General features: G+C 37.9%; 1 protein-coding gene across 3 annotated transcripts; it reads right to left on the bottom strand.

Annotated features, from left to right (window-relative positions):
• Positions 1–1985: 1985 nt before the first annotated feature.
• nap1l4a (nucleosome assembly protein 1-like 4a) lies at positions 1986–18482 on the bottom strand. Of its 3 annotated transcripts, XM_038305545.1 has the most exons (15): positions 18367–18482; positions 17075–17115; positions 16461–16539; positions 14944–15088; positions 14383–14469; positions 9970–10104; positions 9813–9884; positions 9588–9727; positions 9230–9375; positions 5463–5482; positions 5260–5376; positions 5101–5136; positions 4910–4963; positions 3974–4008; positions 1986–3597 (listed from the first exon to the last, which is right to left on the bottom strand). In XM_038305545.1, the coding sequence occupies exons 2-14, from the start codon at positions 17088–17090 to the stop codon at positions 4003–4005; spliced, it is 1053 nt and encodes a 350-aa protein (XP_038161473.1). In that variant the 5' UTR covers positions 17091–17115; positions 18367–18482; the 3' UTR covers positions 1986–3597; positions 3974–4002. The 3 variants fall into 3 exon arrangements, with proteins under 3 accessions (XP_038161473.1, XP_038161471.1, XP_038161472.1); XM_038305543.1 differs by lacking the exon at positions 3974–4008; XM_038305544.1 differs by lacking the exon at positions 3974–4008 and having other exon boundaries at positions 18386–18405.
• Between the last annotated feature and the right edge of the window lie 429 nt (positions 18483–18911).

Raw genomic sequence — 18911 nt, 5'->3', positions numbered from 1 at the left:
AACTATAAAAGTTACATTATAACTGTGTTAGCAGCTTTCGCCTCTAAGAATATATTCAAAGGGAGACTAAGAGAAATCTTGAACTATTTTCTTATTCAACTTCTCAAACTTTATTTAAAATGCAAAAATGAGCTCTAAGTCACAATTGGACCCATTGTTGCAATGAAGCGGTCCTCAACCACACACTGCAGCCTAAGCATGAATAGCCTGTTGTGTAGTTCTTGTAAAGCAAAATCTGCAAACTCTAGAACAGGATATTTTGGTATTAGTTTGTGTTTTATGCAGACTTCTTAACCCGACCGTTTGCTTGGCTCTTAGCTCTAGGCAATAATTTGCAAACCATCACCTGAGGTCCAATGGCTAAGTTAATATTTCCTGTCACATTGTGCTGACAACAGGAGGCATTCACCCTGGAGAAGTTATGAGAGCAGAAAAGTCACCTTTTGTAAAAACAAAAAAAAAGCAGCCCAGCAACACCAAGCTTTACATCAACATTGTTGTGCCTAAGTTGCATAAATATTGACATCTCTGGAACTTTTTTTATATCTACTAACAAAACCACAATAATATATATATATTGCATTTTTATAGCACAAATTCAAGCTACTGCATAGTTGTGAAGTAGATGGAAATTGTCACACGTTTTGTTCTAAATTTTTAAGAACTTGCATTTTTGGAAAATCTATCCAGGCCTTTTCCCCAGCATCTTTTTACATTTCTTGCTCAAATTTAGGCAGATTTAAGAACGTGCATCTGAACATCAGTGATATGTTTAGGAACACTCTCCTTTTCAAGAATAAAGCCCCCTTCCGACTCAAATGCCCTTTTTTTTCCCAGGATTCAACTGTACTTAATTTTATCAATTTTCCTGTCACCTCTGACCGGTTTCCCTCTCATGACTAAACACAATTGTGAAGTCAGCTTAATTGTTGATCCTATTTGATGGAAACTAGTTATTGTTCCATAAAGTTCAGATTAACTACCATTGGTCTTCTTGTCTCCTCTTTGAAGGATTGGATCTATGCAACTCCTTCAAATTTACCATGAGCGTCTTGTTTTATCAACGCTCTCATCAGGCCTGTCATTCGGAGGACAGTAATATCTAGGCTAGCATCTGCGCCCCAATTCTAGTGACTTGTACTCATCTTTCACTTTATCTGGGACCGGGTTGAAGGGGCAGCAGACTCCCAGACTTCCCTCTCCCGAAACACCTTCTCCAGCTCTGCTGGGGGAAGCCTGAGGCGCTGCCAGGCCAGATGAGACACATCGTCCCCTGGGCTTCCTCCTGGTGGGATGTGCCAATAACATACCTCTCAAAGGGAAGAGCCCAGGGGGCATAAGAGAGAGATGTCTGATCCACTTCAGCTGACTCCTCTTGATGTGGAGAAGCGGATCTACTCAGAGCCTCTCCTGGCTGACCAAGCAGTCTTTCAGTCTAGGGGAAGAGTCCGTGACCTCTGAAGTTAAAGAAGCCTATGAGTCATGACAGCATGACAACATCCAGAGATCTAAGTTACTCTGGGTGGATCTCATCCACCGTGGTTAGCCTTGTTTTCAAGTTTTTTTATGTTCTGTGACTTTGGCCTGGCCCCAAGCACCCGTCTCTTCTTCTGCCACAGTAGGCGTGTCAGCTGGGTTAAGGAGATCCTTAAATATTCCTTCCACCATGCAAAGTCTTTTTCCAGGGTCAGCAATTCCCCTCTCCCACCAACTCAAGAAAAGAACTGCTTTTTCCTTTGAAGAAACTACAATCGATTTGAGGCAAACCAATAGTACTTCGCCATATTCTCTCCAACTTCCTCACAAGGCCAAGGCGCCACAGACCTTAAAAAGGCCATATCGACACAGGCACTGACTTGTCTAAAGGTTTTTTTTTTTTTTTTACCGGGATAATAACCGATTAATCCCAACATACATAAAGATATTCAACCTCTAAAGCAAGTGTAATGTAGTGCTGAACAAGAGTAACCAGACAAAAACACATCTCCATGTCGCACAACTTTAATAGAATATTTTAACTAACTCTGTACAAATTGAAAAGAAACATTGCGCAAGTAACAAATTGTGAATAAGAACCAGTTAAGGCCATTGCTAGCACACGGTTTGATGGAGTACATTTGAGGAGGTGAACCGCGGCCTTTAAGAGAACCATCCGATGAGATGTACAATCGTTCTTTTTAAAAAGAAAGAAGGGGAGGAATTTGGGGATGCTGTCACAACTATTAATGAACAGTCATCGGGCAAACATGTCCAAATAAACAGCCAAAATCCATGTGCAGAAGAGAAAATACATTGGCACCCTGTTCCATGAATGTTTCCACCAAACCATCAGATATAAACAGAAGAATTTGTATATATCATTATATTCATACATGTTTAACAACTTTAAATGTCGTTCTTAGATTACAGAATTTCACTAGCAAACCATTTGTTTTTTACATTTGGCTTCTTGGCAACAGAACTTACATTTGAACAAAGCTTCCTGCACAATCCCATCAGTGACTCTGACATTTGTTAGGAATTAGATACATAAAAGAATTTCAAAGAGCTCATATAAAAGGTTCTTTCAATTATATGTTTTGTTCCATTATGTCTGAGGGAAGTCTTCACTATACAGGATATTAAAGTTTAGGATATGGAACAATCTATAATCGGCAAATATAAAGAAGAAATTTGTACTTGTAAAACATTTCCACATTGGCTTCAGTTTAAAGAGGATTTCAGGGTAGCTGTGATAAACAGCCAAGAGAAATGTGTGACCATACATATCTGTTCCAGTGCCGATAAGTATCGCACGACTTAAATGCCTGTTGAACCCAACTAGCCTTGGCAAGAGGGAGCAGCCCAAGTATATAAATGCTGCAGAATTTTTTCAAAAATAGATGAAGCATGGTACTAATCGAAAATAAATACTTTTAATTAGCTTAAATTGAGATCTAAGCCAATTAAAAGCCTTTTAGTGCCTTAAAGCATTCCCTCAGCATGAAACATCCCACCCAGTTGCATTACACCTAAATAAATAGTCCAATGACATAATGAACATTTAAACAAGTAAATGAAATTAAAAATGGTACATTATGTGTCTTAAGCAATAATGCCATAACAAAAAAAACAAAAAAGAGAAAACCAAAACCAACCCCAGTGATAGATGACGTCCATCTTAATCAGCAGTTTCCTGGTAAACTTAACTTGCTTGATGGCATTAAAAACCCCTGAGTAGTTGACCTATTTCCATGAAAAGTAAAGTTGTGAGCAATTCCTTTTCTATCTTCCTCCAATATCATGTTCTGAGTTTTGCAGGAAAATGACTGTACCTATAATAACATAGATTCAATTCAGAATCCACTGCCGTTGTGATGTAAAATAATGCCAAATTAAAAGGGTGAGATGGCGCAAGACAGTAGAAAAAGAAGTCATGCACATAGTAAAAACACAGATTTGGGTTCTATTGCGTTCCAGTGAGCGTTTGTAAAAGGGTAGAGCCTGCAGGAGAAGGAGGTCTATTGGACAGGCTGAGAACCGAGTTTATGAACAGGTCTCCACCTCCCCTTATCACGGTTACTGCTGCTTGCATTCGGCAGGTTGAGGCTGTTCTTTCTGTGGACAACACGCAGTGAAAACATGATTAGAAAACAGAGGTGCTTAGAAAGACTTGAGTTTCAGCTAGCGCGGTGAAGAGGTTTATTAGGAAAGCAAATGAAGAAGATTAAAGAGACCTGGCTTGGTGAAGTAAAGGTTATGATATTAGAAACCTGGGATGGGATGACAGAAGAGAATGAATAGTAATAAACATGACTATGGGAGCGGGTATATCATTCAACCTAAGAAGTGAGTCAGAGGTTAAAACTGTATCTTAAAACTACATTGAGTTTAATGGGCGTACAGAAGTAGAAAAGACAGCAAGAATAATTATCAAAGCTCCCATATAGCGGTGAGCAAAGAATGTGGGGCGCCATCTTTACTTCTCCCTTACCTAGAAATGCATGGAGTGAGAATGATTGATTATGCCTGTAATGAAGGGGAGATCCAGGGTAAGGGAGAGACAAACATTATGGAAAGGATTAATTATCACATTCAAAGATGAAAATGAGCATAAAGTGAAGCGTTGCTGGAGTTGGTCAAAGAAACCCTGCAGTAAATCAGTCATAGATGATGGCGACTTAATCTCAGCACATCACCCTAAAGAAACTTGAGATCACCTCCAAAAGGCTGCTTACAAAGGCCAGTACACTGCTGTTACCCTCTAAGGATTAAACAGAGTGTTATTTCATTAGCCTGATTGAATAAACTATAGAAAACATTTATGGTTTAGATATCAGAGCGAGTTCTTATCCTCCGCAAGTTGTCTTATAAGAAAGAACTCAAACTCACTTCAGGCAACTGAAGAGTCTTATCAACTTTAAGATGATCCAAATCTTTCTATGGATGAAGGTAGTAATTTTTGTACGTGAGGAGTTAAAATATGTTAAATGTAATGCTCCACTTGATTTTAACACATTCCATTGACCAGCATAAACGCATACCGATGTCCCCCATCACACTATTCCTGTGGTTAAAAGGGCTTTTAATAAAGTGCCAGGGAAAATGCTGGGGTTGCATGTTGTTTTAGGGGGTTAATATGGAACATAGAGTAGTTTCTATTTCCCCACCCGTTGAACACGCTGCCCATCAGCTGGGTGAAAATAGGCTGATATATAATTTCCTTTCCTTACTTTAAAGGCAAGTTTAGCAGTCTTAAATTAACTGTTAATATTCCAATCTAGATAAGGCCCAAGCCTAGTCTGGATAGGTAGAGTATAATGCCACAGCCCCTTGCACATATATTTCAATAGCATTTTAAAACACACTTAACTTATGACTAATGGCAACATTTATAAATGAAACTACAGAATAAGTGAAAGCTTCACACCTTGGGATCAGTGTCTCCCTCTTCATCATCTTCATCACCCTCCTCATCTTGTTCCTGGGGAAAAAAAAAAAAAAAAAAACATGCTGATTAATGTGAGTTGAAAGGAAGAGATGCGTTGAGCTCCGTCTAAGTGGAAAGACTTGTATTTCCATTGTTAGAGACTTTAAGAGTTAGAAACTATTATTACTTACCTCTTCATCTCCCTCTTCCATTTCCTCTTCTTCAAACTGCAAAACAATCAAGAGTTAAAACACCCAACAGTCATTATATACTTCCCATTATGTGAACCAAGTGCTTCATTTTCTCTATAATCCTGTCTGCAGGTGTGTTTTCTGGGTGTAAGGACTTACACTCTCATCTTCTAAAGCCTCGCCGGTGAAATACAGCACTGCTCTGGGAACTATTCTCTCACGGAAGAAATGACCGATCTCAAAGTCTGTGGCTAGATTGAACTCAGAGTCTTCATCCTGTGAAAACAGTTTCAGCAGTTTAACCAATCTAATTAAACAATAATCCATCCCTAACTATAAATTATATAGGAAAGGTAACTCACCATTTCTCCATCTGGCGAAGCTGCAAAATAAAGAAATATAAGGTCAAGAGCAAGCAACAATGGGAATTTATTTCAACAATCATTTCAACAAACTCATTGTAGAAACTATTTGATGTTACATTTTCTTGTGGTTAGATTGTTGAAATAGTTTCGGGACCAACTCATTATGCAAAAATCAATTTCATTACAACAAGAAATACCTCATTAGGACTTCAAATCATAAATTCATGGGTGACACATTCAAAACAAACCTGACCAGCAGCGAAAGAAAATAATAGAGACACAGGTAGAGAATTTCTGCAAAATATACCAAAAACAACATTTTTATATTGTGTTTTATGTGATCATACTAAACTAACTTACACACATCTCTGTATCTATATAGCTATCAGGTATGTGTTGGTAATAATGGTTAGGGTAAGGGTCTATAGAAGTGAGTGGGAAAAGAATGGTCTTCACTACAAGGGGGGGTCTGTCTCTCAGTCTATTCCTCTATCTAGATAGATATAAACCAAACCTTTCTTGTCTTACTATATGTAGTTAACACCATGTGTTTCCCATTCACTTCTATGGCCTAAGTAGACACCCTAACCATTACCAAGACATACCTAACCCTAACCTAAACTCGATATTCACCATAGTCATTATAAGCCCCTTTCCTCAAGGAGACCAATTGTTGGTCCTCACAAGTACCTATAAGTCCCCAAAATCTAGCATATTTCTACGAAATAATCCCCACAATGTAACAAAAACATGGACACACAAATTTGGTTGCTGACAAGGTTGAATTTCCCTAGCCTAGTAAACTAGCCCCACCCACCAGCGACCAAAATCATTTTTGCCTGCGAATTTGGACTAGCCTCGATCAATGCCCTAGACCCTAGAAGTGGCGGGCCAATCACAACGCAGAGATATGTTTTGAACTTTTGCATGCAAAGGGCGCGGGTTTTGTGGGTGTGGCGACAAAGCTGCTTGACGCTGGAGAAAGCACAACAAGGAAGATGGCAACAGCTATTGAACAGTAGCATACACTGCAGCAGAATTAATGGAGCGCTCCATTGAAAGTTAAAAGTTGTCTTTTCTGTTGCTGTTGTTCAATAAAAGTATGTTTTAATACCATTTGAGGTGACAATATTATACTTTAAAGCGTCACTATATGGTCCATTTACTGATTTAATGTGTAATAAAGAAAAATGTCCCAAGTTTAGAGGACCACGGCAACCAGCGGACCTCCGAGGCTAACGGCAACCAGGGCTAACTGCAGCCCGTCTGCGGCGGCCCTCTCTCAGCATAGTCGTGTGCGAAGGACCGCTCGCTCTGATGGAGATTTTTGACTCAGCTTTGGAAAGATTAGACTTGGGGTTTTCGTTGAAACATGAGCAGGAAGAGGTTCTACTCTCATTCATTTTTAAGAAAGACGTATTCGCCGTTTTACCGACAGGCTGTTGGTTTACACTCCCCCATCAGCTTCCTGTCACGCTTACTACATCACAGTCAGTTGTGCTCATTGGTCAGAGCGTTGGCCAATAGGCACAGACATGGTTTGAAAAACAACAGGTTGTTCTCATCAACAGTCTTCAATTGTCTCATTCATCGGGGCCAGACTAAATTACACATTTAATCTCACATTTAGTCAGGTTTATCGGGATAGAATTTCCCCAATAAGGACTGATTTAGAATGCAAACGTGGACAATGAATAAAACACTAGTTCCCCACTAGAACCTTTAAAATGAAGTTTCAGTATCACTTTACAGTATTCACTCCTGACATCTTTGCCCCAAAACTGCACACCTGAACTCAACTGATAAGGATATATTTATATTAACTGTCACACCGACACTGTGGCTGAATCGCAAAGATAACTTTCAATAAATGTCAAGGCATGTCTGCCGAGATACTATAAAACAAGGATGATCAAAGTAAGACATTTCAGCATAACCTGCTCAAGCAGTTAATGTATGATTTAAAAAGTCATCTCATTCCACTCATAATCTAAATCAGTGGAGCATAAAACCCTTCCTAGTAATTGTCCATGTAAAACCAACAGATCAAAGTTTGTGATTGTGCCCATGAAAAAACATTTTTGTTCAATTATCTAATTTCATTTCTCAAATACAGTTGAATTGGTCAGATTTAATGGAAACTAATTTCTAACTAGGGTGTTATTTTAGCAGCATGTGGCAGCTGTACTAGTAATCAGTAAGAAAACTACTAAAGAAAAAAAATAAAGAATTTTAGACTATCACTGCAATGTAAAATCCTAAGCTTTAATATCTGAGTCCTGACTTCATTCAGAAGCTACAGGCAGACACTGTCATAATGGGGCTGTGAAGATTTTAGGAGCCCTGCGCCACCTGCTGGTGAGTTCAGGATACATGCATACAAGCTGGCCTAGTATCTTCATTAGAACACAGAGAGTAACTTTCTACTTTGTGCGCATCTACCTACCATACAGGGAATATTTTCAATACAGGCAGAGCGGGGAGAGTGTCCACAGAAAATAGTTACATTAACATAACATTCAAAAGGTGCAATCAGCACTAAACATATGTTGATACGATTCATATTAATGTCAGTTTGCTGTTTAAGTTGGTTAAATCTTTTATCTCTTTGGCATAGGTCTAATTTTCAAATTACACCTTTCAGTCTGCATCATATGGAGCTGCCATGTCTGGATGACAAAGATGAATCTTGTTTAGAAGTCATACATACATGGATTAATTGTAAACACCTATGGTGAAGAGAAGGAAAATAACTTAAAGTTTAACCTTTTGTTATGGTTGGCTAACTTTTTTGGCTAATAATGCAGAAAAATCTCATCTTTATGATTTTATTATATTTATTTGGTGGGAAAACTCTTAAAGTTGTCTTTAAATGATGCTATGTTGAGATAAGAGCAAGACTTGTTTGTTTTTTTTTTTTTAAACATACCTCTCAGCGGTATATGGCAAAAGAGGATTTTTTTATATTTTTATAAACAACAGCATCCCCAATTAAAATTTTCAAGAATTATTTCCAAATTTCAGATACTATGCCAAAGTGTGCTTAAATGGCACAGTAAAGGTTCACCACATTTTATTTTTTTGGATCTTAGCATATATAACTTCTCAGTGGCTTGTTGGATAGATACCAAACTTGCTACATATGTAACTAAGATGCTGTATTTGCAGTTTATTACATTTCCTTCATTACAGAAAATGTTATAAGTTTTAAAGGTAAAAATCTTAAGTGTTTTTTTGTTTTTTTTAGGCGGAATTTCATTTTTGGCCATTTAAACCTTATTCCCTCAGGCTCAGATTAATTTACTTTCAAATTTTCACTTCCAATTTATTCCTCCAGGACCTTTATGCCAGTTGATAACAAGATTAGCAGTTTAGCAGTGTACAATTTGAGAAATTCGCTTTTTTTTTTTTTTTTATTGACCAGCAGACTTATACAATTTTTTTTTACAGCCAAAAATCTTCCCTCCAAACTACTGAGCTCCTTGTTTTGGTCATTGTCCATAGAATCAACATATGAGACTCAGGTTGTATTGATTGTTAATGTTAGAGCCATAAACATCCACAGCTCTTAGTCAACCATCAAGTCTTTTAAGTATTTTCCCATGCTCATAAAATGTTGATTTATATTAAGAATTAGGCAAAAACACGCCTATACAGAAGTATGTTGGTTATTACACAATTGCTTATGAAATAGAAAACAAAAGGTCTAGAATAATTGGATACACATTTTTGGTATTAGTGTGTCTGTTTGCCTGCCTTCTTACCTTTGACAGGATTAAAAAAGTTGAAGAAGGAGTCATTGGGAACCTGTTTGGTAACCGTGCGCACAGTGCCACGACCTTTATGCTTCTGCTTCTTCTTTATAGTTTTCACAGTCACATCCTTTCCTTTGTGCCAATCTATCTGACATCTATAGAGAGGAAGTGTGCAAAGAGTGAGAAGAAATTTAATACCAAGGATGCAGAAACGAGGAGGCTGAAATGTGGGATGCAAAGGCAAGAGATATTAATATAGAACAGCTTCGCAAAAGTTATTTTTTTCTCCAAACCATACAAAATCTATTTTTTGTCTAAGACTCAAAATGGCATCTCAACAACCTCAACAGTTTATTATGAGTCCTACCCTTCACAGTCAATGATCTCTGGGCCTTCAAACGAGAAAGGATCTGAGGCATCAGGCTCTGACTTCATCTTGTAGACTTTAGTAAGGACTGCATTGTTGAAATAGCCGTTGGGCTCAAAATGAAACTCTAATGTAAAACTCTGTACAAGACGGGGAACAAGAGAAATAACACTCAATTTAGTATTTCACCACATCTTGAAGTTAAAGGAGCAAGTTGGTACTTACCATGGGCTGCCCTGGTTCAGAAAACTTTACTTGAATGTCTCTCAGGTGCTTGAGAATAGGTTCATCGTGTTCCTAAAAGGTAAATCCAAAGTTCCCTTACGGCCAAAAACACTTTTATTAGCTATGATTAAATTCTAAGACTGAGATGAATCCAGACCTGCACCATGTCACTCAGCATGTCCACACTTTTGAAAATGGTGAGCCAGAAGTCAGGGATGCCTTTTGGGTCTTCCTCTGGCTTGGCTTCCTCCTTCTTTGCATCTTCAATTGTAGCCTTCTCCTTTACTTCATCCTGTCAACATTTTTATTTATTAGAAGTTTAGGAAATTTTTATTTTCAGAAAAATTTGGATAAAGATATAAAAGACTGACCCCTGCAGACTGCAGGGAAACAAAGCTTCATATTTTGGTTTGCAATAAATGTTTAGGTGCTGTGATGAAAATAAGTGCCTGATAACTGTTTCAATAAGGTTCAATGTGGTAGAGAAGCAATTACAGGTGCTGGTCATAAAATTAGAATATCATGAAAAAGTAGATTGATTTCAGTAATTCCATTTAAAAAGTGAAACTTGTATATTATATTCATACATTACATACAAACTCATATATTTCAGATGTTTATTTTGTTTAATTTTGATGATTACAAATGACAACAAATGAAAATCTCAAATTCATCATATCAGAAAATTAGAATATTACTGAAGACCAATAAAAACAAAGGATTTATAGAAATGTTGGCCAACTGAAAAGTATGAACATGAAAAGTATGAGCATGTACAGCACTCAGTGTTTAGTTGGGCCTCCTTTGGCCTGTATTACTGCAGCAATGCGGCGTGGCATGGAGTCGATCAGTCTGTGGCACTGCTCAGGTGTTATGATAGCCCAGGTTGCTCTAATAGTGGCTTTTAGCTCTTCTGAATTGTTGGGTCTGGTGTATTGCATCTTCTTCTTCACAATACCCCATAGATTTTCTATGGGGTTAAGGTCAGGAGAGTTTGCTGGCCAATTAAGAACAGGGATACCATGGTCCTTCAACCAGGTACTGGTAGCTTTGGCACTGTGTGCAGGTGCCAAGTCCTGTTGGAAAATGAAATCTGCATCTCCAAAAAGTTGGTCAGCTGCAGGAAGCATGAAGTGCTCTAAAACTTCCTGGTATGTGGCTGCGTTGACCCTGGACCTCAGAAAACACAATGGACCAACACCAGCAGATGACATGGCACCCCAAACCATCACTGACTGTGGAAACTTTACACTGGACTTCAAGCAACGTGGATGAAGTGCCTCTCTTCTTTTCCTCCAGACTCTGGGACCTTGATTTCCAAAGGAAATGCAAAATTTACTTTCATCAGAGAACATGACTTTGGTCCTGTTTCTCTTTAGCCCAGGCAAGACGCTTCTGACGCTGTCTGTGGTTCAAGAGTGGCTTGACACAAGGAATGCGACAGCAGAAACCCATGTCTTTCATACGTCTGTGTGTGGTGGTTCTTGAAGCACTCACTCCAGCTGCAGTCCACTCTTTGTGAATCTCCCCCACATTTTTGAATGGGTTTTGTTTCACAATCCTCTCCAGGGTGCGGTTATCTCTCTTGCTTGTACACTTTTTTCGACCACATCTTTTCCTTCCCTTCGCCTCTCTATTAATGTGCTTGGACACTGAGCTCTGTGAATAGCCAGCCTCTTTAGCGATGACCTTTTGTGTCTTGCCCTCCTTGTGCAAGGTGTCGATGGTCGTCTTTTGGACAACTGTCAAGTCAGCAGTCTTCCCCATGATTGTGTAGCCTATAGAACTAGACTGAAAGACCATTTAAAGGCTTTTGCAGGTGGTTTGAGTTAATTAGCTGATTAGAGTGTGGCACCAGGGGCCATCAATTTTGAACCTTTTCACAATATTCAAATTTTCTGATATGATGAATTTGAGATTTTCATTTGTTGTCATTTGTAATCATCAAAATTAAACAAAATAAACATCTGAAATATATGAGTTTGTATGTAATGTATGAATATAATATACAAGTTTCACTTTTTAAATGGAATTACTGAACTCAATCTACTTTTTCATGATATTCTAATTTTATGACCAGCACCTGTAGAAAAAATATGACGCTGCTTGCCAGGCTGTACAATCATTCGCTCTATATTCAAATAAACAGAGTGAAACATTTATTTGTACTCTTAAATGATGACCTAATCTAATGTCACCATTAAAAATGTAAACATCTCTTCTGGTACATTTAATTATCCAATAAGGCATTTTTTAACTGAATTGTAAAATTATTACCGTATTTTCACGACTATAAGGCGCACTTAAACGTCTTTTTTTCCCCTCAAAATGTGCGGTGCGCCCTATGGTGCGGTGCGCCTTATGTGTGTTGTAACTGCGACTTCTGAGACCACCTCATTGAGGAGATGATGAAAGAGTGGCTGAATGTAAGGAGACCAGGTGTTTTTTTTTCCACTCATCACCATCGCTGTTAATATGTAACTCCATGCGTGCCCATCTCACAGCTGATGTGAAAAACATGGGGAAACAAATTAACCCTGTGCTCGCTGTTCAACCGCTCGACATCGGTGTGAACCGGACCCAGCAGGTGCAGCAGAAGCAGCGAGTTTACAAGCAAAGTCAATGGTTGACGCGCGTATAGGCGCAGCAAAAGGTCCTGCAGCGCGTTTTGAGCTGAAGGTGCAGCACGTCGGGAGCGTTTAAGCATCTGACGCACCGCCAACGCGCTGCTGCTGCTCGAGATGGAAAAATTGAAGTTTTGCTGCTGGACGCGCCGCATCAACCAATCAGAGAAGCTGATCTGGGAGCTGACAGCGAGAGAGACACAGCGCTCTGATGACATTAACGCAAATGAAAAAGGCTGGATGGATGAGGAGATGATGAAAGGCAGGTGTATGTGAGGAGACCAGGTGCTTTTTTCCACGCATCACCATCGCTGCGTGCCCATCTCACAGCCGATGTGAAAAAAAGGTGAATCAAATGAACGCTGTGCTCGCCGTTATCCCGGGGGTCTGACAAAGGAACTTCAACCGCTCGACATCGGTGTGAAGCGGCCGTTCAAAGTAAGGCTGCGAGCGGCGTGGGAGCGATGGATGACCGACGGAGACCACAGTTTCAGGATAAGAAGGCAGCGCCGGGCAGATTACGCCACCGTTTGCGGATGGATTGTAGATGCTTGGACTAACGTGTCTGCTGGCTCTGTTGTTCAAGCTTTCGCAAAAGCCGGCATTATTTCTGAGGAGCCGCCCGGCACGGAAAGTGACTGACAGCGAAGAATGGGAAACTGGCATGTCTGATTTAGCGCAGCTGTTTAATTCAGAAACAGAGGATGATGACTTTGATGGGTTTGATTAATACTTTGTAATAAATACATGAATAAAGCACAATCATACTCAGTTTTGCTCCCGCTGTATTTTTCTACCTGAAAACTTAATTCAACAGCAGCCTCTGGACGTTTCTCCTCCTCTTCACCGCGGCTGCTGGCAGGTGTTTTTTCATCTAAATAATCTAAATCTTGCAGCTATATTTGCTGTGATCAGTGGGAATAAAGTAGTTTTAATATGTTTTTAAGTGAGAAAGTCCACCTGAAAACTTAATAATTGCAGTCAGTTCATCCAGATTATCTATTTCTGTCGGAGGCGCTCAGACCCCCACATACCAGCGGTGCACCGACAGTAGAAATCCTTTCATCAGCAGCCTCTAGGCTGGGCAGCCTCCGGGTTCACGCGGTGGCTGGCAGGTGTTTTTCATCTAAATAATTTACAGTGCAGGCACCAGGATACCGGCAATAAAAGGGAACATATTCCGTCGGCAGGTTTCAGGATTTTAAGTTAATTTAGGAGTAATCACAGCGCTGTGTCATCTGCGATGTGTCTGTCTCACGGCCAGCTGCCAGGTTTGATTAATACTTTGTAATAAATACATGAATAAAGCACAGTCATACTCAGTTTTGCCCCCGCTGTATTTTTAAAATACGCAGTAGTGGTATTTAAAGGTAGTAGAGGACATGTACCTGTATATAAAAAATGCGCCCTATAGTCCGGTGCGCCTTATGTGTGTGTTAAATACAGAAATGGGACACATAACTGAGACTGCGCCTTTTAGTACGGTGCGCCTTATGGTCGTGAAAATACGGTACATGTTTTAGACGAACTGTACATTTTTTTCTAGGGACATCTGCTATATTCATCAGCTTCATGGGACATTTACTATTATTTTGTGATATACATATGATTATTTAATTTCATCCATTACCTAGAGGCGTCACATCACAGTGATACTGAAAATATTTTTGCATCCCCTCTAGGGAATTGTAACCCTCAGTTCGGGAACCCTTGATTCTGCACAATTGAATACAACTAACTTTGTCTCTTGTCTTGAAGCTGCTATTTGCCTAATTTCGCAAACATAAAAAAATAAATACATTTAAAAAATCCCTAACAAACAAAACAATAAGTTTCCAAATGTTCTTTGGAGAAAATATCTTTAAAAGAAAAAAAAAAATAAAAATAAGGATAAACATTTCCTATATTTTATTAATTAGCCCTTTTGAAATCAAACCTGAACTTACAGCAAGCTCCTCCTCTTCATCCTCGTCAGTAGGCCATTCACATTCCTCATCTGTGGGTTCAACAGCTCCCGTGACAATCTCTCTTCTCTGAACACGAGATATGAAAATAAATCGAGAAAAAAAGAAGAAAAAAAAAATCACCAAATGTAAGGACAACTATGCAACATCCTTTTAAACGAACATGAAAATGGTCAGGGTAAAGTATTTTCTGTAAACACATTGTTCACCCAAGATATTCACACATGTGACCATGAACGCTATAGAAACAGGTGCAAAAGGCTACAGCTGTTACACTCCTACTTGTTTAGGAACAGCCCAGCTCTTGTCACTATCGCTGGAAATAGCCTGGACTGAAAAGCACAGCCGACTACTCGTTGGGACAGTTTTCATTCTAGCACTAAGGTTGTACCATCATTGACTTCAGACCAGACTGAACAGACAAAATGTCCTTGGTGCTTTTAAAAAACATTCATGGATATAGGATCACAGGAAATGTCTGTTTCCTTTAACATAATGCACATAGAATGTTTAGGGTAAAGCATATTGGTGATATGGAAGTACCTTGTCAAATAGTGGCTGATATAGAGTTGCATACTTTCTCTCTAGCTCATGGACCTCTTCGTAGAACTTTGCTTCAATGTGAGCACACTGTTCCTGTAGTCTTTTTAAGGCATGCACCCTCCTCTTCACTACTTTAGGAAGCATGCTAGAACAGAAAGAAAACACCAGAAAGTTAAATTTTCTCACATTAGATTAACCAATTTACAGATAATTTCTAAAATAGGCTTCATTTTGAGAATAGGCTATTTGTTAAGCAATATTCAAAGACAATTGATGGACATGTTTACCCCAAGAAAGCAAATTAGGTTAACTTTTGTTTTTGCCTCTTAATTTGTGTTGCCATGAACAACAGCTTCTAATGAATAGGATTTAAATACAGTAATGGGGAAAAAAAGGGTAAAGATGCTTTTGATTCTTACATATTGTATTAGAAAAATAACCTTCTCTTCCAGGATCCAGCTTTAAAGGTGTAAAAACACACATATTTAACTTTGATATAATTTAAAGAACAGAAACAAAGGTAAAGGCAAAACAGAGCCAAAAAAAAAAAAAAACAAACAAACATGTATATCCTAGAATTGTTTGCTAGTACTAAAGAAGCTTTCCAAGTTGTTCTCAATTGGTCACATAGTTGGAAGGATTTTGGCCAACTCTTTATAAACCAGATGGAATTAAGATGGGTTATATATAAGTTGCTGCCAGTTTAACTAGGTTCAGCCTGGGCTTATGTTTAACTTAAGAAGATTTTAACATACAGACACTTTAATGAGTAATGAATTATGCGGCCATTGTCATTTGAGGTGGTGTACTACACATAAAGACCACAATATTTTTTTCTAGAAAGAAACAAAAGAAGACAGAAGAATCAGTTTAGGCCTATGTCCAAAAGAGATGAACAATTTTGCAAGTTCTTCAAAAACTTAAGACACTAAGTGGAGTGGCATATCGACCCCCCCCCCCAACAATGCTCATATATGATACATTGGCTCACTGTTTAACACCATCAGCTGCAAACATATAGGATGTTATTTTCATTGTCAGCAAAAACTTTTATAGCTTGAATTTTGTTGCCTTTGAAATTAAAGTCACATCCCAAAGAGGAATGACTGAAATAAATATTAGTTTATAAAGGTAATGTTTATATTGGTCATTTTTATTATGAAACTTAAGGGAAAACAATAGGACATTCAATTTTTAAGCCATATTGGACTAAAACATCAGTGAATGGAAATGCTCAACAATTAGGATTTAGAAGTAAGCATACTGCGATAAATGGATGCATAATATGCCTTACAGTAAACAAATACCTTTAAATGTTTTTATTTCTTAATTTAAGTTTAGACAACATCCTTTACTTTTAAACTAAAGGATTTTCTTTGAAAACAAATAGATTCTATCTTTTCTTATGAGAAATGTAGTTATGTTAGGTGGTAATTAGACAGTGCAGCACAATCCACATATCAAACTATGACCAGAACGATGGTAATCAAACAAGGCATTTAAAAATCTGCAATTACCTTTCCATGAAAGGGAATACAACAGGTTTGCCCATCTGCCCACCTGGATTCGGGATGGCTTGTTCCCCTCTACGTGCAGCTAAAGGCATTACAATAATTAGCACAAACTCAGCAACTGACTTTCTTGCTTCATGTAAAGACAATAACGGGGTGGTAAGAGATATCTCTTTATTAATCATCACATAACTTCAGATTTGAACATAAAAAAATCAATCAAAATGGGATATTTTTATTAAAACTTAAATGGGATTTTTTAAGTGGCAAAAAATACGCTTTTTTCCAGCAGAGAACCACAAATTTGCTTTAGAAAATATGGGGATTTTGAAAAAATGTGAATGTGCTCATCTAAAGTAGAAAAACAAAGTTAAAAAAGATGAATAAAAAAGAAAAAAATCTACTGAATGAGTTTGTGTGTGTAGCTTTGTAAAGATATAAATAGTGTATCTTGATGTAGTTTGAGGTCTGAGATTATCCATTATATGTATCTTAGTACAATTCTTTGGTGCACAATATATGAACGGGTAGAAAAGATTAGTTGTAACGCCTGAAATAAGACTTTACTTCAGACGAGTACTAGCTACAGTGGAGGCAACAAAGCTCTTTTCCGTTTTTACCTTTAACTGGATCCATGATGACAAAAGGTGAGCACCTTCCTCTGTTAAAAAACAAAAAATTGCTTATGTCAGCAATCCACATTAGTGCCAACAGGGTTAAGAGTAATAAAAGAAAGTAAAGAACCACACAGAGATTATAAAAAGCAGATACTGACAGCAGGTATGTTGCTACATTCCAAAGATTTAATCATGTCAAGCACTTTCAATTGTCTAGTTATGTGCAATACAAATAAACTTGCCAACTATCAGCATGTCTGTGGTTTCTATTTTGGATTCAATCGCTTTGATTTGCAAAGACACAGCTAATATCTACCATAGACAATCTTAGTATTCCCACTGAAAAAAATCTAAACGTCATTCTCCATTTATATCTTTTTATTGCCATTATATATAAAAAAAACAAGAGAACACATTATGTTTATACCTTTTAATGTGTGGAATCTAACTTAAGCTTAGCAGGTTGTTTAAAACCAGATAAGTTTCTAACTTTTCACATATTTGATACGTTTGGAAACGTGTTTATAAAAGAAGCAAGATCTGTGATCAGACTGGAAATAATTTATCACACAATTTCAGTATTATGATGGATTTAAACACAACGTAAAGATTGCTTTAGTCATTAAATAAAAAAACTCACAATAGTTACTTTATCATTAAATATATGCATATTATAACAGAAAAACATAGGCACATAAGCTGGGCAGGCAGATTTCCAGACGATTTTACTGTTGGGCAACAATCTGATGACGCATTGACACGATAATGGCAGATAGCTCTGAAAACTCCAGCTAGCCTATTATTACCAACAGAAAAAAAAATCTTAATAATGTCGCCGTAACTTTATGACAATAAATAAAACTCATCCCTACTATCGATACCAGCGGAAAGCATTTAAAACAAAGATCTGACAGTTGACTAAACGAGCTAACAGGCTAACAGCGTGCTAAGAACAATGCTTTAACGAAAAAATGGGGGGGAAACACACGTTTTTATCGCTTCCGTTGATTTATGGCATACGAGACAGTGAAATTAGTACCAAATGCATACCAGTTACATTATGTTATTAAAAAAATGGTTGATAGCGGATAATGCTACTAACTGGCCGCTATAAAAAGCTAATATTATCTAGCTATACCGTTAGCTCATTTGTAAATTAAACACAAGCGTTTATAAAACCTAGATAAAGACACCACACCATGGCTTGCTGAATAACTTATAGGGTCGATCAATAGTACCAGGTAGATAAAATAAATGTTCTTGATAATAAACAATTCAATAATTGAATCGCATACCTCTAACTAGGCTAGTCACCTCGCTCACGCGTCTGCGCTGCTAGCCCCACGAGCAACAAACACACGCTGCTCAGTATCCCGCACTCTGATTGGACGATCGGTGAACGGCATCGTGGTGCTGCATTCAAGAGCTATCTTGTAATTCTATCTACTGCAAAAAAAAAAAAAAAAAAAAAAAAAAAAAAAAAACACGAATCTAAGTTTAATTAAGGAATTATATTCTCATTTAATATTTGTGTACTTAATAGATGACATACAGGTGTAATACATTTCCAATATTTCTTTTGATATAAAGAGTGAAATATATGCACAAAATGCAATTGGAACTAATCAAATTTGTCAATAACTGTTTTAAATAAACACTAGGTAAAACTTATTTGGGGTTTCAGGTGGATCCTGACATCTGAGTGGTAAATCTACACTGCAATTCAACTTCCCACGTGTATAGCAGTCTTACCCACAACATTCGAAAGACAGAAAAAAGACACTGATTTATTCCTTGATTTATTGATGCAGAACTTTAGGATTGTCAGCTAAGGTGACAA

Source organism: Cyprinodon tularosa, unplaced genomic scaffold (assembly GCF_016077235.1).
Source record: "Cyprinodon tularosa strain WSP-4 unplaced genomic scaffold, ASM1607723v1 ctg56, whole genome shotgun sequence".
Lineage (NCBI taxonomy): Eukaryota > Metazoa > Chordata > Actinopteri > Cyprinodontiformes > Cyprinodontidae > Cyprinodon > Cyprinodon tularosa.
This window is presented reverse-complemented; position numbering and strand designations above follow the sequence as displayed.

What these genes read in the sequence shown, in the direction of transcription:
- nap1l4a (XM_038305543.1), bottom strand. An exon ending in GTATTCCCTTTCATGGAAAG is followed by an intron (nt 15,089 to 16,460) that starts GTAATTGCAGAT and finishes TTTCTGTTCTAG; the next exon opens with CATGCTTCCTAAAGTAGTGA. An exon ending in AGGGAGACACTGATCCCAAG is followed by an intron (nt 3,598 to 4,909) that starts GTGTGAAGCTTT and finishes TGTTGTCCACAG; the next exon opens with AAAGAACAGCCTCAACCTGC.